This window comes from Drosophila novamexicana, unplaced genomic scaffold (genome assembly GCF_003285875.2).
Source record: "Drosophila novamexicana strain 15010-1031.04,08,12 unplaced genomic scaffold, DnovRS2.1 tig00004554-arrow-pilon, whole genome shotgun sequence".
Classification (NCBI taxonomy): domain Eukaryota; kingdom Metazoa; phylum Arthropoda; class Insecta; order Diptera; family Drosophilidae; genus Drosophila; species Drosophila novamexicana.
The window spans coordinates 5038438-5062313 of record NW_020825051.1 but is presented as its reverse complement, the minus strand read 5'-3'; the positions used below and the strand labels follow the sequence as shown (position 1 = coordinate 5062313).

The 23876-nt window shown below is 40.4% G+C and overlaps 2 protein-coding genes across 8 annotated transcripts; both read right to left on the bottom strand.

Annotated features, from left to right (window-relative positions):
• Positions 1-803: 803 nt before the first annotated feature.
• Positions 804-21224, bottom strand: LOC115769469 (C-type lectin 37Db). Of its 6 annotated transcripts, XM_030714283.1 has the most exons (5): positions 19726-21224; positions 13988-14509; positions 6411-6514; positions 1831-1939; positions 804-1400 (listed from the first exon to the last, which is right to left on the bottom strand). In XM_030714283.1, the coding sequence occupies exons 1-5, from the start codon at positions 19982-19984 to the stop codon at positions 1150-1152; spliced, it is 1245 nt and encodes a 414-aa protein (XP_030570143.1). In that variant the 5' UTR covers positions 19985-21224; the 3' UTR covers positions 804-1149. The 6 variants fall into 6 exon arrangements, 5 of the variants coding, with proteins under 5 accessions (XP_030570143.1, XP_030570147.1, XP_030570144.1 ...); XM_030714287.1 differs by lacking the exons at positions 13988-14509; positions 19726-21224 and adding an exon at positions 9650-9758; XR_004018748.1 differs by lacking the exons at positions 804-1400; positions 1831-1939; positions 6411-6514 and adding exons at positions 12909-12928; positions 13729-13933.
• A 90-nt stretch (positions 21225-21314) lies between these two features.
• On the bottom strand, positions 21315-23699 carry LOC115769471. Of its 2 annotated transcripts, none has more exons than XM_030714289.1 (4): positions 23618-23699; positions 23106-23333; positions 22358-23037; positions 21315-21817 (listed from the first exon to the last, which is right to left on the bottom strand). In XM_030714289.1, exons 2-4 carry the CDS (start codon positions 23209-23211, stop codon positions 21542-21544), a joined length of 1062 nt encoding a protein of 353 aa, XP_030570149.1. In that variant the 5' UTR covers positions 23212-23333; positions 23618-23699; the 3' UTR covers positions 21315-21541. The 2 variants fall into 2 exon arrangements, with proteins under 2 accessions (XP_030570149.1, XP_030570148.1); XM_030714288.1 differs by having other exon boundaries at positions 23547-23629.
• Positions 23700-23876: the final 177 nt, after the last annotated feature.

The following is a 23876-nucleotide window of genomic DNA, read 5'->3' as shown; positions in this document are numbered from 1 at the left end:
ATAACTTTAAAACTTTCTTTAATAAAGTTGATATTTAATTTCCTGTGATACTTGCCTTCTCGACACTTCCCAGCATGTTTGCTCTTTAAATTTGCTTTTTCTCTTACGCATGCGTGAAACTTTTCTCGCTCTCTTTCTCATTCTGTCTCACTCGCTCTCTCTCTCTCACTCTCTGTCCCTTTCTCGTTCAGCCCTTTTGGGCGCATAAACAACAAACAGCCGCAGCCTTTAAAGGCGGCGCGTTGCACGTTTTCGCATTGTCTGTCCCGAGAGGGTCGTGACTAGCCCTTGCCGGCGGCGTGCAGCTGGACAGCTCAACAGCTGGACAACCAGAGAGATAAACAGACGGTTCCCTTATGCATTCACCTTCTCTCTCTCACTCTCTCTCTCTCTCGCTCTCTACAGCTTGACTTGTTAAAGTTGGTTGCCTTGTCAAGCGGCTTCAGATGATTATAACTTATATCAGCATTAGTTGTGCTTAGTAAGCTGGCAGACGACAGGTGGCTGCATCCTCAGGAGCAAGTTAGAATAAAAAAAAGAGAGTGCGAGAGAGACTGAATGGAATATAGAGCAAGAGAGCGTGATGAAGAGCGAGAGAGCAGACTGTCGACAGGCACTTTCGATTTTATTTGCGCGCATTTTGGGGCCAATCTGATTATTGAACGTCACTCATACGCACCATTGCACCGCATGAAAATGTCACATATAACTCCGTAAATGATTATAGATTATAAATCGCATTACACTGTAATATGTATATATATACATATGTGTATATATACATTTTAAAGGGGTGCTTTTTTGTTTGTTTATTTTTACAAATGCCTACACGAGCGTATAATTTAATTGGTTTACTAGCTAAGCATCAACAAGAACTTAACCAAATTAATTAAATTATGTAAATAATTTTGTTGAAATTTTGGATTCGTCTGAAAGTTAGATTAACACATACACAGCACAGCAAAAGTCAGTTGCCTTCACATACTTAACAACTAATACACTACACATTAAAACTACTAAATTTGTTCATTTTATTCCAGCTAAATAATTTGTCTTGTGTGCCGCATGTCGTATGCTTGATATCCTATATATATATATATGTGTGTATGTATATATAAGCATTTATATATGTTTATGCAGATGTGTCGATCAGACGGGCTGCACCTCGCAGACAAAGTAGGTCTCGAAGCTGCAGGGTGAATCGTTCCATTTGAGACCTTTGCCATCTCGATTCCACAGCTCGAGGCAGTTCTCCTCCTCGCCATTCTCATAGCGGAAATTGTTTGGTTCGCCGGCATTCCAATTGGTAAACGTAATCGGCCGTCCGGTGGCCATCCAAAAGTAGTTGCCCTCATCGGCCAGATCTGTGCCAGATATCCAGAAATGTTCGTGACCCAAGCCTGTGAACGAGTGCAATCACCGCAGATAGCGAGAGTTATAAATTATATGCGCACTTTTCATCTGGATTAAGCAGTCACTAATGGGCGTGTCTCAACTGCCCACCTGCCCACCTGTCCGCCTGTCCGTCTGTCCACATGGCACATTCACTTTTGTGCTCTGCAGCACAGGGATTTATGTTGGATGCCATGGAAAGTGCATCGAAATTGAATGCCTGGCCGCATTTGCCGTCCATTGTGTGGCCCCCAAACACCACCTCGCTCGCCCGTTGCCCATGTCTCCCTTTGTCAGCATTTTAAGTTTTGGGTTACCAACTTCCGCGTATTATGCACGCTAGAAAGTCAAAGCCCCCCTCCTCCGTGTTGGCCGGCAGTTCACTCTCAGAGCATTCCGTGACTTCAGCGGCTGCTTTAAAAGCGCCCATTCACTTACCAAAGTCGCGTATATGTTTCTCCAGTCTATCGTTCTCTTCCTGTGATGAAATGCTAGCCAAGTGCATGCCATGGTACCGGCAGTATTGTGTGGCTTTGAACCAATTTGCCTGCAAGTTGAAGAAATAGTAAATTGTGAGTGCCAAGAAAAGCAAACTTTACTGCGTTGCAGCGAAGCTTAAACACTCTTAACTAATTGGTTTGAAAATAGAAAATTTATAAACCTCTATATACCTTTGATTTCTATGAAGCTGATGAACATACTTGCTATTCCTATATATTTTAGGCATTATAAACCTCTTCATATTTGAGCAATAAATGTTTTTTATACAATATTTAATGCTTCAATGATTTAAACAACATGCCTAAGCTAGTGTAGGGTATGCGCGGCAGTCAAAAGTTTTTGGCTGCTACAAAGAATTTGTACACAATCCTTAACACGTCGCAGGCCATTAAGGCTGTCCCACAGCCAGCACACCTGTGAGGTGGCAGGTTCGGGTGCGAAGGCACTGGCTAGTGCTTTCTTTTGCTCACATGGCAAACTAATTGACTTCTTGGCGTCAGTGGAGCATCCTCTTACAGCCCAATAAACACTTTCAGTGAGCGTGCCACAACACAACAACAACAACAACGAGAACATTCTTCACGTCATGGGGATGTCGCGGAGAGCGGATGCCATCGCGAGGACAGGTTGCTGCTGCGTCAGTTTGCGCTTTATTCGCGCACAATTACGGGTAATATAATTAAAGCAAAGTTAATGACGACGTCGATGTCGACACGGGCGGTAAACCGCAGAGCAAATGCCTGACGAGTGCCTGCCACAGGACACGGGGCACGGGGGCACAGGGTGCAAATGTGTGTATCGAGCAGGAGCACAGGGGAGGAGGTAGTTGCGTAATCGATTTAGATGCGCATCAGCTGCTGGTTGAAGAGCACTCATATGGACACACAGGAGGAGTTGGAATAAAAAATATATGTTGTTAGCCCAGCCACAGAATCAACAGGCAGAGGCTTGGCTAATTACACGTGGCCAGGTGCGGGTGCAGCAGGTGTAACCATAAGCCATTAGTGTTAATCGAATATCAAATTGCAGTTATTGACATATTGATATACTGGCTACAAACGGCACGTGGCATATGGCCAAACTAAACCAAAGCCCGCGCTGCTTCTATGGCCAACATAAACGGTTTTGGCCACATCAACGTCATCTCTAATTGGCTGCCAGCTCGTAAGCGGAATTCGTAATGCGTGGGCGGGTGTTAGCTGCCACAACACCCGGACCTGCCACGTTGCAAGCGCTGCCTGTTAAATAATTCAAAATAAAACATAAAATGCTGACGACTTTCATTGGCAGAGATTTGCAGCCAGGTGAAAGGCCACAGGCAACGGGCGAGGGTGGGGAACACATATGAATGTGGCAGCTGACACGGCGTTTAAGATCTGGATCAGTCATGCAATCGAATGTGGATTGTCGAGTGGGCAACTTGTGTCATGTGCCACATGTGCCACATGTGCCACATGCCGCATGTGGGCAACGGCAGTTGATGAAAGGATTGGCAGCAGGAATGATTGTTGTTGTTGGGACAGTTCGATAGGTATTATGTCATTATGCATTGCAAAAGAGAGAGTGGAAATTCGCCAGAAAAACTGACGTAGAAAAATATAAAACTAATTTATAATGCATAGCTCTGTGAATAAGCTTGCGGCCTGCTTTGTCATGCGAAGTTATTTCTGCACGTCAAATTTAAGACAACGCTTTTTTTAAACCCCTTTTCGCCCGTGGGAAAATGTTTAATATTACAACACTACCGTTTACCAGCACTTATACCCAGCTAAGTGGAAACTGTGCAATCGGGGAATCATGAGCTTTAAGTCGATCGGATAAAAAGGGATTCAACAGTATTTAGCCTGAGCACTTCTTAAAATCTATGGAACACGCATTCATTTTTTACTGATATGTATGAAAATTTTAATTAATTTCGACAAAGATCTTTGTATTTGCATAACCACCAACCAATTTCCACCTATTTTTTACATTTGCGCGTGGAATTTCCGCTTCGTAGCTCTTGCACTCTGTTTAAGAATCAATCAGTCAGAACGAACAGTTTAATATAGCATTTAGATCTAAACATTGTGGAATTTGTCCACAATGAATTTGGATAAAGATCTTTTAAAATGCATATAACCGATTTCCACTAATTTTTCACATATGCACGTGGAAGTTCCACTCCCTCGCTCTTTCAAGCATCAGTCAGTCAGGACAAACAGTTTAATATAGCATCTAAATCAGAATATTTTATTATCTAATCAATAAGCGAATGTTCTTGTTCCACAAATGCCACCGAATTCAATTTGCAGCAACTCAATTAAGTGGCAACAAAATGTTTGACAATTCTGTAAATGTCATTAACACATCGAATAGTGGAATCGATGGAGTTGCTCAATCGACTATTACCAGCTGCCCCGCCTTCGGCTCCCCTCCATCGTATAATCAACTGCAATTAGTGTCGCATTAAAAAAACCATCGCCCAAGTCCGAATCCATTTGCTGACTGGCCAGTTGGCCGCCGCCTGCTGACGACGGCTGTATGATTTTTCTTGGTCTATTCGTGCCGCAGGCAAATTAATTTTAGTATTTGTTTTCTTTATTTTAGCAATATTTGCATTTTGACACACGACGCGATGTTTATGGCATTGCGTAAGACACGAAACAAAGATTGAAGTATGCTAATTTATTCATGGGGCTTACAGCGATGCCTAATTGAGAATAGTCCAATAAATAAATGGAACATTTCTGAAAAAGTTTCCAAAAGTTAATAAACGAGAATCTGTTTAATTAATTCACGAGCTGAGATGATTTAGAATGGGGTTCCAGGCAGGAGAGTTGCTTTACCGTTATAAAGCAAATGTTTATGTTCTGTTTTTTTATTATTTATTGTTTTTGTTTATATATTTATTTATTTATTTTTTGGTAACATGTTTCGCGTATCGCAGCACAACGCCACCTAATCAGCTGTGGCACCTGCTCTTAATTAATGTTCGAATAATGAATACAATTCACAATCTAACTGTCGGCATGCTCACAATAGAAATGTTTTTATTTGCGAAGACCCCCTTGCCCCTCTGCCCCTCTCCCCTCGCAAGCAGCCTGCGACTAACTAGTCACATATCATAAACAATGTGTACATAAAAATTAATTACTTTTTCGTTGCTTTTGACGTCGCTTTGCAGTTGTTGGCAACATTTTGGTTTGGGGTTTCAAGTAAAAAGAATAAGAATAGAAAAATAAAAATAGATTTCATAGACATCGCTTAAAGTCTAAAGCCACAATTCAGATCAAGCCGATTGAAGAGTTTCGGCTTGAGTTATTTAATTACAAAATGGGAATGTTCGGGTAATTTGCATGTGGAACTGGTTTAACGCTAATGCCATCCTGACTAATTGAAATATCGCTTACCTCATGCCAATCTTTACGGGTTCTCACTTTTAAACGTGGCCAATATTATCTGTGCCATCTATACGAGCAATTAATCGTTTAGCAATTAAATGCGAGCGTTTTGTTTAATTCAATTTGTGGCTGTTTAAGTACCTGTTGCCTGGTATTGAGCTGCCAAATCTTTGGCTCACATTCCTTAAAATTCCATGAGAACTAACTTCGAACAGTGCCCATCAATCACCATCAATCTTTCTCCGCGAGCAGCTGACCTTTGGGTGTCGTCTATAGCCGTCATTTAAGTACCAAAGCAACAAAAAAAAAAGAAACAACTTCCTCTACAGGCTCACACAGATAAATCGCATCAACTTTTCTTTGCTTTCCGAACATTTGAGCTTAAAACTAATTTGCTCTTCTGATTTAATATGACGAGATTTCAGTGGCTGGCCGTTAAATGAGTTTATTATATTAGCTTTTGGCGTGGCTTTAAAGTTCAAGGAGATTGCTTTTTATGGAACAGAAGAAAATTTATTGATTTGGTTTGAATGCACAACCGTTGTGAGTTATTTGCATACCCGTCTCTGCACGTCACACAGAGCGTCACATACAAAAAACGCGTCAGAGTCGCGTCGCAAACGCACGCGTCGCGGGCGCGTTGCGGACCTTTGACTAATATGTTTTTAATATGAATGGCTGCATGAATTATACAAATATTAAATAAACGTAGCTGTTGATGCGTGTCCAAGCACGTCAATCTGCCGTTTGGAACATCATGGTCGTAGTAGCGGGCATTTATTTAATGATCCAATGGCATTGATATCAGTTCTGAGGCTAAAGATATCAGAAGTCAATGATATCAAGAAGGTTGCCTCAGCCGAGTCGACTTACAACTAAATATACATACACATGCACATATGTTGCTTTATAAGTAAAAATCCTCTTATGATCGTGTATTGAACTTTGTACTACTTAAACGAAAATGTATTGCATTGTCTGTTGCAAGCGTCTGAAATGTTGCCGCTAAATTTCATATGCATATTTGCCAACCGGCGGCTAAACTTAATGGCAAATGGCGAACCGGACTGGGGCCTGTCCGTTGAACCGTTGCAAAGTTGCAGTTGTATGTTTATGGTGCGGAATGCAGCTTACCTTGAAGAAGATGCCCAGGTAGTAGCGCTTCTCGCCCAGCTTCAGCAGCGGCATCGTCCACTTATTCGGCGTGTACTGCGACTCGTCCACACAGTTGGGGCAGTCTATAAATAAAATCAAGGAAGCGCATCAATAAAAATCTGAACAACGCAAAATAACTTGTATACAGATTTTAAACATTTTCTTACAGGCAACGATCTTAAAATATCAAGGTCGCGCCGTAAAAATTTACATACAAAAGTAAAACAGTTATAAAATGCTCTTAAAATATACAAGTTACGATCGGAGGCTTAGCAAAAGAATATTTACACACGCACAGACAGTATTCACAGTTAAAATCAAAGATTCATAAAGCCTTACTTAACGACAGTTACAAATCTAAGTAAGGCTTCATTTGAGTCTAAATACCTGCTCTTGCGAATTTCTGGTTTGTTCACAACTGATTAATTATTTGCCAAGAAGTTCAACCATTAAAATCGCTTTTAAATTATAAAAATTGTCATTTAAATGCTGTTTGACCATAAACAAAACTGGCCACGTCTAAACAGATCTTAAATTATGAACGGAATAGAAGCCTTTTACCTAATTGCGCTTGATGCGCATTTTGCATTTCGAATTTCGCCACAAAATGAATTATGCTGGACAATCTGGCTAAGTGCGAGTGCGAGAACTGGTTCGCTCCATAACTAGTTGAACCAGTTCCAGCCGCTGCAGCATAATGAGCTCATATGAATCGTTGACAGAATATTTGACAATGGCTTTGATATGCTGGCCAACTCGGGGGGGAGATCTATAAATGAAATAAAACTAAACCAAGGTCAACGACTGCTCACACCGAGTTCTGACTATGGGAAGGTCAATTAAGCAACAAGGGGATACATGGAAACGATATGTATGCGACTGTGTGTGTGTGTGTGTAGGGCAGCATTCTTTCAATCACGCGTGTGTCTGTGTGCTTTTGACCAAGTTAACGGCGTTTCTTTTGTTAGACAAACACAAAAGGCGATAAAACGACACCCAAATATGGCAACTGAGAAACATTTTCGCGAATTTCGTTAATTAATCATCCGAATGGTCGCCATTACGCGCCAAGGCTTTGCAGAAGGCGTCACTAATGATAATTATAATGCTGAATAATGACTGTTGTTGTTCTTCTTGTTGTTGTTGCTGCTGATTTGTTTGCCTGGGAAGCGGCATTGAAGTATTTACATGTATTTACAATGACTGAGAAACATTTTGACTGCATCGTCAAAACTGTAATTTATTTTAATATGCACAATTTGGCAATCGGCTTTATGAATTAAACTAATGTTTGCTTAAAACATCGTTGGGAGCAAATGTAATTTTTGTAATACTATCAACTAATGGATCAATGATGATTTTTGTGTATTTTTGTGAATACTCAAAGAACATTGTTTGGTTCGATTTTGCTGATAAATTATTAATGATATTAAGTAGATAATGAAGATATATTAAATAATTACCAACTTCTTCATATGTATAAGAACTTATTTTTTGACTGATGCTTCCTATGGCAGCAATATGACATGGTAGTTCCAGCCGACCCTAACATATGCAAGGCGACAATAAAAAGGAAGACCTGTGCTTGGGCTGAGCTTAGCTTCATTAGAACTCTATGAGCTTGAGCTATAGTTACTGATCAAGAATATATACATAAATAGGTACTATATATATGCGTTACAGTGTATTTTTCTAAACTTTCGATCAGTTGCATCATCGAATTTATCACGCATTGTTAATTATCTCGACTCGCGAAGCCCCATAGTGACTGACCGGTCTCCGCGGTAGATCGCCTGAGACAGGTAACAAATAAAAGGTGCAAATTGATTAAGTTTCTGCCAAACTTAATTTATAATCCGACAGTTTTGGCTGTGTTTGAAGCAAAAGTTTGGCAAATTAAAAAGAATTACTTTTGTTTATTAATAAATGAAGTCAATATTTATTATAGTTTTTATCGTTTACTATTTATTGCTTGTTCATAATAATTTTTTTTGCACGCAATTAATCTGGACTTGGCATTAAAAACCAGTTTAAATGTAAGACAACATTTTCAGCTTCCAGCTGGCCGTGGGGCGTGGCGTGGCCAAAGTCATTGCCAATGCCCCGAAACATTTTCTGCCCTGAAGTGCGGCCAATTAAAATTGAATTATGCATGGCTAAACGGATTCTGTGACCTTCAGTTGCCGCTGAAGAAATCGCCAAATATCTGGCACTGGAGACAAATTGGTGCCAAGAAATTGAAAATTGAAATGTACTTGATTGGAGCGACGATTGACAAACTTCCTGGACAATAAATACGTACGTTTTTTTTTGTACTGCTTTTGCTTCGTTTTAACAAGTTTCCATGCGAAGTATGCGAACAAAAGAATCGTTAAGTATAAATTTATACGAGTTATTTGAGTTTTTACTCTTGCAACCAGTTTTAAACACTTTTATGTCTGCTTTTTTTTGAGTATCAGCTGTCGTAATACTTGGATTTTGTTTTGTTTAGAATAAAGTTTCCGTCGCGTTAAAACCAAATAGTATAACAAATAAACCTAGTCTTCATTTATTCTATTTACTTGAAATTACGCATACGCCATGCTGCCCAATATTCTGTTTGATCCTGCCTTACAATTTGGCCTATTTACTTATGCGAAAATCGTGCTAAATTTGACTGATTGCTCTATTTACTCTCTCCACCTGACCCTGGCCTTCAATTCTGTTTAAACAATTCATATTTTAGACCAAAAGGCGCCAGCTTATCGCTGCCTTTGTTGTAGCTTGAACTTTTGTGACATTCAATTTGTCAAATATTTCAACAGCTGCCCGTAAATAAATAAAACAAAGCACAACAGGTGCAACAACAACAGCGAACACTCGACTAATTTCATTGATTGCCCAAAGCAAACCTTAAACAAAAACAGCCACAGAAACTGGAGCTACGCACAATAATCAATGAGATAAGTCAACACGGTAGCTGACAGCCTACCACAAGCACACAAATACACACACATCAAATGTAAACATCTCCTTAATTAAACGCCAAGAGTAAATTCCAATCAAAAATAAAACAACAAAAAAAACAATATAAAATAAACGTTTTTTTTTTTTGCTGCCGAGCTTGGAAAGTGAAAGTAAAATTAAAAATGCGCACGCTGCACGACTGCCCGTAAGGATGTCCAGAGCCGCGTGTTATGCAATCCAGGTGAGAAGTGGGCTTGGGCTTGAGTACCTACCAGCGACAGGACCGGCGACAGGACCTGCTGCTTTATTCGCCAACGCCAGAGTCCTGTCCGCAAAACAGCACACGGCAAATATCACAGTCAAAATCAAATATTTTTGCATGTTTGTTAGTTTTCGGTATTTTTGCTATGAATGGAATTTATTTTGTTTTGTTTTTTATTTTTTTTTTTTTCGATTTTGTATAATTTTGTATATTTTATTATTTTCTCAAATATTTCTTTTCCAGTTATGCAAATTTGCACTTCCGTAAAGATAAAAATTTCGCTGCTTTTTTGAGTTTTTCAACGCATTTTCGTCAGATCTATGTATTGCTGCAGATGCACGAATTTACATATGAATTTTAAATACGCGTTCCGCTTTTATATACTTATTATTGTAATCGTTGTCGAGTTTCGTGAAACGGAATCGAAAGTTGCCAAAAAAAATATATGAACGGCGCACAGACAACTTGAGAGCAGGCCAAAATATTGTTATATATATGTAGACCAAGACGAAGATACCGTGCGCATGCGCGCCCAAACTGACCGTCGGCTGTCGAAGAACTAACAATTTTGGAGCGCTTGGGCGCCAACTTACGCAGAATCCCCAAGCGCAGCTGAGAGAGGGAGAGGAGTAGGCAGAGAGAGAGGAAGAGCCGAGTGGGCCAGAGAGAGAGAGAGAGAGAGAGCCGGTTCAACTGGTTGGCCAGAGAGCTTCAACTTGTTTGTTTCGACTTTTTTGTCTTTCAGATTTTCGGTGTGAAACGAAACGCTCTGTAAGATTAGCATCCAAGACGAGAGATGCTGCTGCCCTGCGTGTACGGACAGCGGCACAACACTTGTTGGCGACTGTCGACAGTGGCCTGCAGCTGACTTGCTTGTCAAACACTTGACGTCTTGAAGCCGCAGACGCAGCCACAGCCACAGCCACAGCCGCAGCCGCAGACGCAGACGAAGCCGCGGACCAAGGTAAACATCAGTGGAGCGTGCGTTAATTTGGACATGCCCACAAAGCTGAGCTCGAGCGTGAAACGAACACCAAAAGCGAACAATTCAAGATATCTGGTTATGCGGTCTCTTGCATTGCGAGTTTTCCGACATCGGCGACGTTCTAAGATTTTGCAATTTCACTGAGTCTTCGTGTTTCTGACACGAGCTCTGCTTGCATACCGCACAATTCCATTTGTGGCAGATGCTTTCAATTTCCATTTTGAGTTTTTGCCAGCCAAGTTTCTCGCCTGACCTTGACAAGTGCTGCAGTGCGTATACGTAATATGGCTTTAAAAAATACATGCGCCGAGCAAAGCAAATGCGAACAGCTGAGAATTATTTTATACAACTACAAAAATATGTCAGCGATTCATGAATCTGGTTTTCGGTCTGTCGTCTAATTTCCAATTTTAAATAATTTGTACAATATTTGTGTCAGAAACATAAATTTCATTGAAAAAATTTCAATTAATCAAAAAAAACATTTTTGAAAAAACCCGAAATGGGACATATTTTTAATTTCAAGATTTGGTTCTTGGCATCTTTTGATTGTTATTTAATATTTACTATCTTTTTATATATATTATTTATAGTCAAATAGCAATCGAAATACCGGGTTCTAACCGGATCCGTTGATCCGTTAATCCGTTGATCTATGTACACTTGCCTTTAATGTCAGACTATAAATTTGAAACTATAAATACTTTCATTGAAAGGAAACGAAATTCGTGATTGTTTTGATTAGAAAAATTCAAATTTCGCCAAAAATTTGAACTCTCTGTAAAATGGAACGTCACTCATCCTTTTTGAAAGCCGAAATCGCGACGATACACGAAGTCAAGAAGTGGACACCACTTATTGAATTTCTTGCAACTTGTATTTTGACCTGTGGCATATTTCGTATTACCTTTGGATACTTGTCCTGAAAGATAATTATGTATAAGAAGTTAATAAAATTAAATATAATTTATTGGCTATTTGTTGTAAGTGGCTGCTTTTGAGCCGATTCTTAATGATTTCATTTGATTTGTTTGTTTGAGTCCGAAGCGAAACACGTTTCCAGCTGTTATGTTTTGTGTGTATCTGATTCGATTAGCATTTGCCATTGAAATTAGATCAGAGACGAATCGAACATAATGGTCAATAGACGAGTTCATTGCTACTTGGCCAGCAAGTCAGGGCTGTGGTTCTTTGTAATAAAAAACTAATTTGTGCATAATTTGGGGCTATTCCGATCAATGGAATGCGCCACAGAAGTCGGAAACGATGGCCCATAATATAATAATATATAATTAAATTTCCTATAACCAATCAAATCGTTACAGCAATTAGTCATTTGTCTATTTATTTATAAATGATAGGCAATTTGTGAGGTATTTATCGCTTGTGCTTGAGGGCTTATCGTATGTTAAGTTTTTCAAATTAATTTTCGTAAATTCTTGCAAACGTCTTATTATAAAAAACGTGTTTTACTACGCCTATTTATTTGGCAAACCTTCAATTTTACAATCATGACAAAATGTTTGCTGATTTTATTGATTTATACTGAAAGATGGACATCTGATGGATCAAGCGAAGAGCTTGTGTATATATTTTTTTCCTTTTATATGCAAATTTCCTTAAGTTTTGCAAATTTTAATTTCTGTTTTTTTTTTTTTTTTTTTTGTACTAGCAAATGCACTAAATTGACCTCAAAATGTTTTATCACTCGCAACTTATCAAAAAGTAGGGGATTTTTTTTTTGAATCGGGGGTTTTTTTTAAATTTTTTTCAATACGAAATTCTCAGAAAACTAATGTTTGCATTTTGTATTTGTATTAAATTCGGGGGGTTTTAGGTTTTAGGGGTTTAAGTATAGATAACGCTGAAAATTATGATTTAATAATCTTTCAAGTTTTATTTGAAGCGAAGGTTTTTTCCTTCATGAAATTGGAAAACAATTGTCTAAACATCTTCCATGTGTCTGTATCTGCAACGGGGATTTTTGTTTTGGTATTGTCCTCGATTTCGATACCTTAGTACTATTATTTAAAGTTTTTTTATATGCGTTTCTAAATAGCGAAATAATTTTGTCCAATTTTGACAATAATTTGTCGAAGATATCGCAGACATTTAATATGTTTGAAGTTATCTTTGCAGCGGAGATATTTTTGGTGTAGACAAATTACTTTGTAACAAATCATATTTGTACTTACTAATACCTTTGTAGTTCTTTTCCCAATATTTAATGAAATTAGCAGGAATACGTTAACTATGTGGTCTTTCTTATGCAAATGTCTGGATAGACAAAGGCGAATCCCGCTGCTGGTTAAGAAAGATTTATTAGTCCATGTTATCTCAAGCGATTGTCACAGTTAATTTGAAAAACACAAAAATTTCATGTGCTTATAAAGTCAATTCCGATCTGGGATAAGAAAACAATAAGCTGCATTGAAACGAGTTCCGAAACCGAATCGAAAGATATCTACTGCGTGGGGAGGTGTGAATTCAACGGGCAAATTCATCGATTTGAAGGTACATACATTTCAAATCAGTTAAACAAGTTTCTATTGACAGTTTAAATAAGATACAAGACTCACTATAGTCATAAATTAAAAGTTCAATATTGTGCAAGTGCTTTAGATCGCAGTGGCCCTGGTCATTGTGGTTATCATTGCAAGTGTGGGCGGCGGGAGGGGGCTAACAAAAGGCGAATGTAGCTTAAATTGCGAAAATAGGCTGAGAAAACAAGGCGAGAGAGTAAATATGCACACGCAAACACTACGCAAACGCGGCAAGTGACATAAAAAACACGCATACCTCATACGCCCCGTGGGCCATGAACCGAAACGGCGTGAAAACAACATTTACCACAGACAAAAAAGCTCTTGTATGCAAATATGTGATTCCGAGTATTGCCAGAAAATAATACGAAACAACATTTTGGGCGCATATTCATACCCTCACTGGGGCAGTTGGACGATAAAGCCATTGCATCTTTGCATGAGCACTTTTTTGCTCATATAATCGAATATATGGATACGCCATGACAAAACTAAGAGTATACGAATATGTGGGCTGCATCAACAGCAACTACTTAAAAAACTAAAAGCAAGGTTATTAACTGGAATATTGATACGATTGTTAAAGCGTCTGCTGCAGCTACTCCAAATTTAAATTTTGATTGATAGTCGGCTTTGTAAATGGCCTTAGCTAAATAGAGCAGATGCCCAGCAGCAGTTCAGCTTATTTAATTCCACGCTTGACGTCTCTATCTACCTGATTGCTCGCTAGATTAATGATTTTGTGGCCGTTTTCCAACACTAATCGCTATCGGTTTCGATTATTCACTTAATGCTTTTCAAAGAGTTTTCCAACACTTACCGCTGTCAACTTCATTCTCGCTGGGATCGCGATGAAAAATATTGCCGTAGTATTGATCGTGCTGCTCAGACTCGACGCTCTGCAGCGACTCCTGCACATCCTCGTCGTATTCATCATGAGGATTGCTATTCGCCTCCGACTGCTGGTCCGCCAGATCCTCCTCCTCGTCCTCGTAGTGCAAACGGTGGCTAGTTGTGCTCGTTAGCCGCTTGGAAGCCGCCGCCGCTGCTGCCAAACGATTGCGTTGTGCGCCGCCGCCACTTTTCTTGTAGCTATCGCTACTGGAGAAGCCACGCGGACGTGGACGTGGAGAGGGCTTTGGCTTGGGCAGAATATCTGCTATGGTGGGTATCTTCTGGCTAACGCTGCGGTTGGGAAACAGACGACGCTCCAGAAAGTTGGCAAATATCTGCTGTGTTATTTGATTCTGGCGCGCCAGCTCACTCTGATCCAGTTGAAAGTGATTGTTGCCGCTGTCGCTGCCACTGTTGCTGTTTCTGCTTCTGCTGCCGCCGCTCGTGCCTGCAATTGGATTGATGCACGATTAATCAATGTTATCACATGTGGGCCGCGGCAATTGGGCAATCCCAACAGGTGGCTGCCGCTCTGAGCGCTCAGCTGGGGCAATTACATAAACACCGGGTGGCCCACGTTCAGCTTGAAGATGAGTTGCAGAAAATCAAGTTGAAAACAAGTAAGACTACTCTAATAGAGACTGCACAGCTGCGAAATACCCTATGCGCAATTCTGTAATGAACTCGTAATACTAAAAAACTATTATCTTACTCGAATTCATGAGAATCTTGTAGAAAGGCTCTTATTAAGAGAGTCGACGAGAATGAGTGTGAGAGTATTGAAAGGGTGAAAGTGAATTTAAAGAGACGATTTATTTCATTTAACATCTGTAAAGCGCGTTTATTCTAATATGCAGCAAGGCATAAAAGAGCCAGGCTAAGAAACGAATTGACTTGGATCGTGTACCCCACAATGAAGATATATATCTGATGGGCTCAGACATGCCTGTTTAAAATAGGGTATCATCTCCTTATAGCACCATAAACACATGTACAATCTGTATAAACAAGCGAATCTTATGTACTCTTTACTTTGTGTCTGCATATATGTGCTTGCAGACATGCGTATATAAGTCTTCAACTTAATTTGAAGGTCAAGAGCTTAACAAATTAAATGTGGCGAAACATAAAACTGATGACTCATCTTGAAGAGCATCAGGTTTGGTCAGTTACTGCACCCAGTTTAATCAAAGAATCTGTAAAGCTAAAAGCAATTTGATCTATAGAAATACGCTTTTTCTGTAAACACTGGCCACCCCTAAGCCTTTAATGACTGTCGGCAATACATTTTGATTGACGTCATGACGCTCTGCGTCAGTTGCACGACTGACACGCATCAATCAAATCTGTGACCCACTGAAAGACAGGGATGCCCGCCGCCACGGCCTTAGGGTCGCGAACGTGATCATTAGCTGAGCTCCAGCTTGTAAATTTGCATTTTTCTTTGGAGCTCTTCCCTGTTTTTTTTGTTTATTGTTTAATGACAGATTAATTGTTTGCCGTTTGACTGGGGTGTTCCACTTACCCTCAACCCCGCCACCACCCAACCACAACTGTGTCAAGGCTATCAGATTTTTAAGTGTCCAGCATTTAAACGGATTGCGAGCAGTTGCAGTTCCAGTTCAAGTGGCCATCTCCCATCCAGTTAATGAGTTTAAATGGCCAAATAATTGATATGAATGCGACTGTAAACAGCGCAGACAAAGCGACATTAAAGTCTTTAATGCTGCCCAAAAGACCGCTTGATGCATTAGCCCGAAAACACACCCAAAAAAATAATAAAGCAAAAAATATTGTCGTGTGCCCAAAAATGTTGATTACCCGCCATTTCGGGTTTGTTTCACTTATTGCCTGGTATATGTTTTTTTTTTTTTTTTGTATTTTTTGCAACGCCTTTACAAATATGTTTACCTTCATTAAAGTGTGTAAAATGAAGTAAAATTTATTACGCAATTTATTGTTGTTTCTGCGCCTGGGGTAATCATTTTTTGCTTTTGCTTTAACATATTTTTATATTTTGTCTGAAGAGTCGTCATTTATAACTTTAAGTCAGCAAATGCCCCCAACCCGCTGTTGCTGACATTTGAGTGTGGCATAAGGGCAAATAAAATTCGAATTATAGCCACATCTGAAAGTACTGAAAGTGGGCTATATTGAAATTGGGTGTGTTAACTTGAGTAGGTGATAAATCTTATTGTTTAATGGATCATAACTGAAAGGCGGAAAAGATAGAAATATGATGCAGATGAGATGGAGTTTACCTATGCCCAATGCTCTTAAGGCCTTTAACTTTATGACAAAGCAATAATATTAAACACATGCAAGTAGTTTGTAATGATTAGTTTTTGAACATTTTTCGGAAGTAGTTGTTATCCAATATCGAAAGCAAAAAGAAAAGCAAGCTATTCCTGCTTTTATTATCAGGTAATTACTTTGTCTTGATCGATTGCTTAGCCATCCAAGATAAGATCTCGAACAAAGTGCAGCACTCAAGACCAATTGACAGTTGAGTTTTGTTGGTTTCTTAAAGAGCAAGTCATCAATATTTTGATTTCCTACTCGTGGCATTAATTCATCGATTTCAAACTCAAATTGCTGGGCATTTCAGCACAACTTGAATACTGGTGCGGCACTAAGGTCACAGACGAGGGCACTCGTCGGGCCGACAAAATGGACTCCAACAATGGGACTCTAATAGCAGTCACATTTAGGGCCCATTGTTAACACGCTGTTCCGCTGGCGTCTAATTGTTCTCAACGAGCCAACAAATCAAGCTGAATAATCCTTGAGATATTACGAGTATTTGTCGCTCATTATGAGCCACATTTCAATTGCCATAGTTATTGTTGTTGTTGTTGTTGCTGTTGTTGCTGTTGCTGTGGCAATTTACATGCCATTGTCTGTGCAGTTGACCAATTGAATGTTGGCCCCAAGTCGTGATGGCCCAAATGCACAATCTAATCCAGTTCCCGATCGCCGTTTATCGCATACTGATCGATGTTTTACACGCAGTTTTCAAATAGTTGGCTGGATTTTATTGCCGTTCGATTGGAGTTTATTAATTTCGTGCAACGTGCAACGTGCAACGCTGAAGCATGCAACAGCTTCAAATAGATGCCATAACCCAGTTCTGTCCGAAATTGTGATGTGTATCTCTATCTAGCAGATACACGGCATGACCAGCATTGGCTAATTGTCGTTTGCCCAGGCACATAAATCATTCGAGACTCGTCGAGGATGTTGGCTGACTGCAACTGCAACTGCAACTGGCAACTGCCTTGAAAATGCAACAACCAAATCAAACAGTAAATCATTTTGACTTGCATCTGTTGCAAATAACCCGCCAGCTACACCAGCGGCAGCGGATAGTGTATCTGTATCTGTATCTTTAAAACAGCAACTGCTGCAAAGAATCGAGGGCCGTGTAATTGCCGCTTGGCTGAAAAGAGGTCAATTAGCAGCAGCAGCAGCAGCATCTACAGTACAACCCCCTACACTTCAGCTGCCCGCCCAGCAAGAGAGTTTCTTTTGCAGTTGTGCAATCCGCCAAACCGAAGAAAAAAACAAATAAACTGAAACATGCGCGAAAAATATGTATTCCAAAAATGTACGCGACTTCGACCCGAACGAGACAAAACTTGCACATTCCGTTAAACAAAAAAGTGTTTTAGATTTCATTTCATTTCCAGACGAGTTTTTCACATTGCGCAATCAATGCACTCATAATTAGCCACAAGCATGTCATATGCGGCGTATACGCAACGCAATACCGAAGCGCATACGCCCCGTTGGCGAGCTGTGGTTTTGACTGTCTTGATTGACGCACAGAAATCTGATACATGATAGACAATACTCAAATACCAATTGTCTTTCAATGCCAGACAAGATTTTGTACAAGCCGACAGCTAATTAGTTAAAGTTCTTTAATTCTTTTGGTTGACTGAGCAGTTTTTCAAAATGATTATTATGTCAGCACTCGAAGAATAGATGGGGCACCATAAATTATTAATCAACACATTCGCATAATGTGATGTAAACTTTTGGCCCAAGAACTTGTTGGGCAATTCGAATTAATATCCCACTACTTAATATGGCAACTTTAGTTATAGAAATGGCTTTCATTATAAGGCGATTGCAAAGCAGGTGCTTGAACTCAACAGAAAAAGAAAAGACGAATTTAAATATTAGTTAAAGATATGCGCTTAGCATCTTCTACATTCAAGTCAATGAACGGTTCATTAATCTTATAGACAACTTTTTGGAAATGTTTGTCGCACGCGCGTCTGGATTTGGCCGAAAATGTCACAAGGTAAAGAGCAACCAACTTTTAAGTAGATATAAGTAAGTGCTAAGGGGTGCTTTAAGACGAGTTTCATAACGGACTGTTTATTAGGTTATCAACATGCCGAATCCATAACAAAAAAATAACATCGAATGCAATGCGAACGTGAAAAAAAAGATAAGAATAAATTGAAGATAAAATATTATTGAAATGAGTAGGTTTTGTCTTTTTTTTTCTTTTGGGTACACTTGTGGAATATTTAATGCTAATGGGCTACGTTATAAAGATGCCATTGACATTAATAATAAAATCGGCTGGCTTTGGTTTTTATATAACAATCATAGCGTAAATTAGGCAGAGCCGGTTTTATTATTTTTATAATGGGCTTTATATATATATGGAGAAAGATTCGAAAGAAATTTTAAAAAATTTGTTGACAAATTTGTGCATTCATTTGGGCTATTAGCATTTTTTCTAAAACGTAGTACGCGCCACCTGATTGAAAGATAAGTTAAGAATTCAACAATGAAATTCCAGTCGACAGATAGTATAAACTTGAGCAAAATATACAATATATAATGATTAGTTAGTTTAGCAATTATTTCGCATATGCAAACACTCGGTAAATCTATTAAAACTTTATGCTCAGCCTCACTCTAAGGTCAATTTCATTAATATCTGCTTTCACGCCTCAACAGCTCGCGTCAAGGCATTCGAGAAAATCCAATGATGCTTAACGAGTAAGATCGCTCTAGCCGGGAGTAGCTTACTGGAAGATACCCTGTGATCAGGGCTGAGATGCCATCAGGATATCGATAATTATCGATAGATCTTAAAAAATCATTATATGCGCGTAAATAAGAGAAACTATACAGCATATCTCAAACTTATAGTCTCCCGATATCGATGCGTAGGCGGACAAACAGATGGATACGGCTCAATCGATACGAAAATCGACTTATCGAAATTAGAGCAAGCTATCGATTTTTCTGAAATAATAAGTCGGTAAGAACAATAGGCTAACTTACCAAACAAACTCTAGCTCTTAAAATCTTCTGGAGTCGGTGCATTTATACAGACGGGCATAGCTCGACTAGATTAACCGAAAATATAAATGTATATAATTGATGAGTTCCTTCTGCCTGTTACATACATTTGATTGAACCCAAAATACCCCTCTTTAAACAAGTTCATTGGGTACAGGGTAAAATAAAAACTATATAACAATCTCTCTAGCTCTCTAAGTGCTATCTTAAATATTGGCACATCTATTGAGGCAGCCTCATTAACGTGTATCGATGAAACGACCTTGGCATGGATTTAGGCACTAGATGCCACTTGGCTATCATTCATTGAATGGTGGGAAAGCATCAAGTACTTACCTCTCTTGTCGCGGCCATTTGTGGTTGCCGACAGCGCCGCCTCCTCCTGATGCTCGACGACTGCAACTGGAACATTTCCTCGACTTATGCTGCTGCTGTTGTTGTTGTTGTTGCTGGCCGCATGGAAAGTGCGCGGCATGGGGCGGGCAGAGGCTGCAAGCGGCACGGATAGAGGCACGTTTTGTGGCGCGTTGTTACCGGAATCGACACTGGCCAATGATAAGAGCACTGTGAAGAGCGTGAAGCGTTGCATTATCATCGCGCGCTTTGATTCAAATTGGGCACCAGTTTGTGTTAAGCTATAAGGCTTCGAGTTGAAGCTAAAGTTCGCGACGGCGACACAGACACGACTGACGCGGGAGAAAGCTAGCTGCAGGCTGCACAAGCTCTATGGGACAGACACCACTCTGATCGTGTGAATATCTATGAATGTTGATGCTGCCGATTTAGCCGATATGCTATGATTATGCTGAACTGGCGCTTTCTAAATTAGCAATGCATGGATGCGACACATGAAACTACAAGTTATGACTATATGAGTTCACAATGGGTCGATCGATGCGACGATCGATGCGACGATCTTGTTTTTGTTTTTATGCTTCAAATGGGTGTTTAGTCTCAGTGCTTATGTTTTCTCCTCCTAAAGCTCATGGCGTTGTGGAATAGAGAGCGCCAGGCCATTAATCTGTGCTTCCAACTTCAGCTGGGATTAGGTAATCGAGCGATCTTGTCTCGCAGCGTTTACTTTCTTTCCGTTGTTGTTGTTGTTGTTGTTGGAATAGTTGCGGCAGCGGGAGCACCCGCTTCAATTTACTCTCACTTTGGCGACTTGGGTGACTCTCGAGCTGACCGATCGCAAAAGTGGTTCGCATTTGGCGTTGAGCTCTCGAACTGTCCAGAGCCTCGATCGTTGCTCCGTTTACGTGATGTTGCGTTAGCTTTCGGCTTGCTTACTTACAGACTAAAGCGTTTGAACGCAACTAAAACACGTTGCGAACTCGAGATTCCTCTCTGGAGCCGATCGCTGCTTTCAGCTTCGCTTCGGTCAGCTGGTTCGCTTGGCGGCAGGTTTCTCTTCTCTCTGGGCCATTGGCTCCTCTCTCTCTCTCTCCCTCTCTCTATGGCAACTTGTTTATATTGACCAAGACGAAGCTGCATCTGCTGGCTAGCTCCACATTCCTACGTAGCTACTTTATTGGCGTGAAGAGACCTTTGCATCGCAGACATCTTCAGCTGGACCAGAAGCGGGTTTTTTCGCTGCAGGTGTGGATGGGGCGCGGTTCTTGAGCAGTTGCAGGTTTTACTGGCCAACTGATTAAGCCAGGTTGGACAGATCGAAATCAGCCTCAAGAATTGCCAACATGCGACGATCAGTTGCCCTTTGCCAGGGCCGGTCTAGTCAATAAAAAACTGGCTAATCCAACTGATGCACGCTAATTATAATGACATGCACATATAATCGTAAATATCGTAAATATAATGTCTTCTACGAAGCATAAACAGATTATATGGAATATTTGCCAGAGCTTTAAAATTATACAAATGCGAATTAATCACAGATTTGTGTTTATCCCAAAATTTTTTTTTTATTCATTAGACAATTGTATTCCTTCATTCCGGGTGCTGGCTAAATGACCTAAAACTATAAATAATTTCGAATCCAGATGTTGTGTAACAGTGTTTCTTAGGGTAAAGGTTGGCAATATTATATATAACTGGGCAGGCTTCCTGGACTTATATATGCTATATATATATATGTCTACCAGGATTTGACGATGGGTTGCTGCTTGTGCCTTCGATAATCACTATCTATCCACTATTTCTTCTTCTTGCCTTTGCCCTTGCCCTTGCCCTTGCCCTTCTTACCCTTCTTACCCTTCTTGCCCTTGCGCTTCTTGCCCTTGTTAGCGTCCAGCAACGCCTCGGTCACGTACGTCTCCGTTGTCACCTTGCTCATGGGCAATGTCATCGGCTGCTTTGGTGTCCGCAGCTCGATCTCAATGGTGTTCTTCTTGTGCTGAGACTTCGATTTGCTGCCCAGCTTGACGAGGAACACATCGCTGTCGGTCTCCTCGCACGTTTTATAACACACCTAAGACAAAGATTGGGAAGGGAAATTAATTACATTTACAATCGGAAAGCAGTTGCTCCTCAAATAGAGGAAAGAATCAGGTATTGCCACATATTAACAAACTCCAAAATGTTCGAAATTATAAGCTTAATTTTTCCTAATAGTTGGGATGCAATGGACTAAGGTAATATGGCCTTAAATGAAGCTCTAGTCCACTGCGAAAGGTTGGGCAAAATTACCTGATATTTTATGCAATTTGTTGCGTTTAATTTTTTTGGGATGTAGAGAGTGGTTTTTTGCTGGCAGATTTACAACCGTTGCGAATACGAATTGTGGTTGGCACCACATATTTGGAGCTCTTGCAACTGACTCGTGTAGTTATGCAACAGACATGCTGCAGCTCTAGCAATTGAAAGCATTTAGCCAGACTGGGGGCCACGTCACGGAACAATTGGACTATTCGAGAGACTCGAATTCCGCATTCCAACACGTGCTTCGAGCTGCCTCTGTGTGTGTGTGTGCTTGTGCTTGTGTGTGAATGTGGTGTTTCTCTGCACTTACCTCTATGCCCTTCTTACGGGTGTCCAATTCGACGCCCTTCATGGTGTCCTTGATGTCCTTGGCCTCCACCTGCATGCAGCAGCTGCGGCGGTTCTGCGTTGGCGGTATCGCCGGAATCACGGGTACTCCGCCGCCGCACAAACGCCGGCGATAGCATTCGACCTTGGCCTCCCGCTGATCGCACACCTGTGATCGATAACAATCGACCTTGGCTTCTTCCTTTTCGCAAGCCTCCTTGATCTTCGAGAAGGGCACGTAGTAGTTGTCCGTTTCGCAGGTATCATTGCCCGAGTACTTGATGTTCGCGCGAACCTTAGGTATGTTGGGATGATTGACAATCCGGCCGCAGGTGCGTCGCTGTATGTGCTTTCTAGCAAAGTCGCTGCGCTGCAGCATATCGTTGAGGCACTTGTTCGATGAGCAGTCCTCCAGGTTGGACCTATAAACGGGATCATCGTCGGGTCCAAGGTTCGCATCGGCGCCATCGTCAACGCTCTGGACTTTGTGCGTATTCTTCAAAACACGTATTGTCAGGCCGCTGCCATTGAGACAGGCCTCGAACTCGTCATAGGCCTCGGGACCCGGATCCGGACGCGTCGGCTGTATAAAGCATGGCTGTATCTCGGGACTGCAATCGCAATCGCATTGGCACTGACAGCACTCCTCGCAATCGGGTACAACTGAAGGGGGGAGAGATCACAATGGGGATTACTTTGTAGGATCGAAAATTGTATCAAGGAATACCAACCTCTTGGCATCATTGGTCTCAGCATTGCGTCATTGATATTGATTGGGCAACTGACCCCACCTTTCTTCTTGCCCTTCTTGCCCTTCTTACCCTTCTTTTTGGCCATTTTGGTTGGATATGTTTATGTGGTCGTGTGTACGCTCAAAATTAAATTTAGATATAGCTTAAATTAGTCAATTTGGATATTGCACTTGACCAGTAAATGGCGCAATTTCCCTCGTCTGCGCGCTAAAGTTAATCAAAACGAAAACTAGGAATTATTCTCAATTCCCTTTAGATTCAATTCCTAGATTATCAAAATCCAAATGAATTGACCAAGCCGAGCCCTTGTGAGGCTGCCTTATGGTTCAATCAATTGGGTTAGCCTTCGTTTACTCAAAAACGAGAGCCCTAAAATCGCAGTCTTGAACTGCAAAGAAATAAACACAAACGGCAAATTACGAGAGAATTTTTTTCTTTTTTGACGATAGAAAATTCCGAATCGATTGTTGAAAATAAAATGAAATTTTTACCCTGAATAATTTTGTGAATGACTGTTGAAGCGTTTTAACAATTTTGATTTACTTTTCAAAAAATACTTTCAACGATTGCTAAGGTTTTGACATCTTAAAAATGTATGAACTACCTACAAGAAAAAATTAAATAAATAAATATATGCGAATTAGAGAACAGGAAACTTGTGACTCAACGTATTTGGAAACGTAGTTGGTTGGCGTCTGCCTTCAATAGTAAAAACCTACACAAACTTGGAATCACTTGACAAAGCGGAAG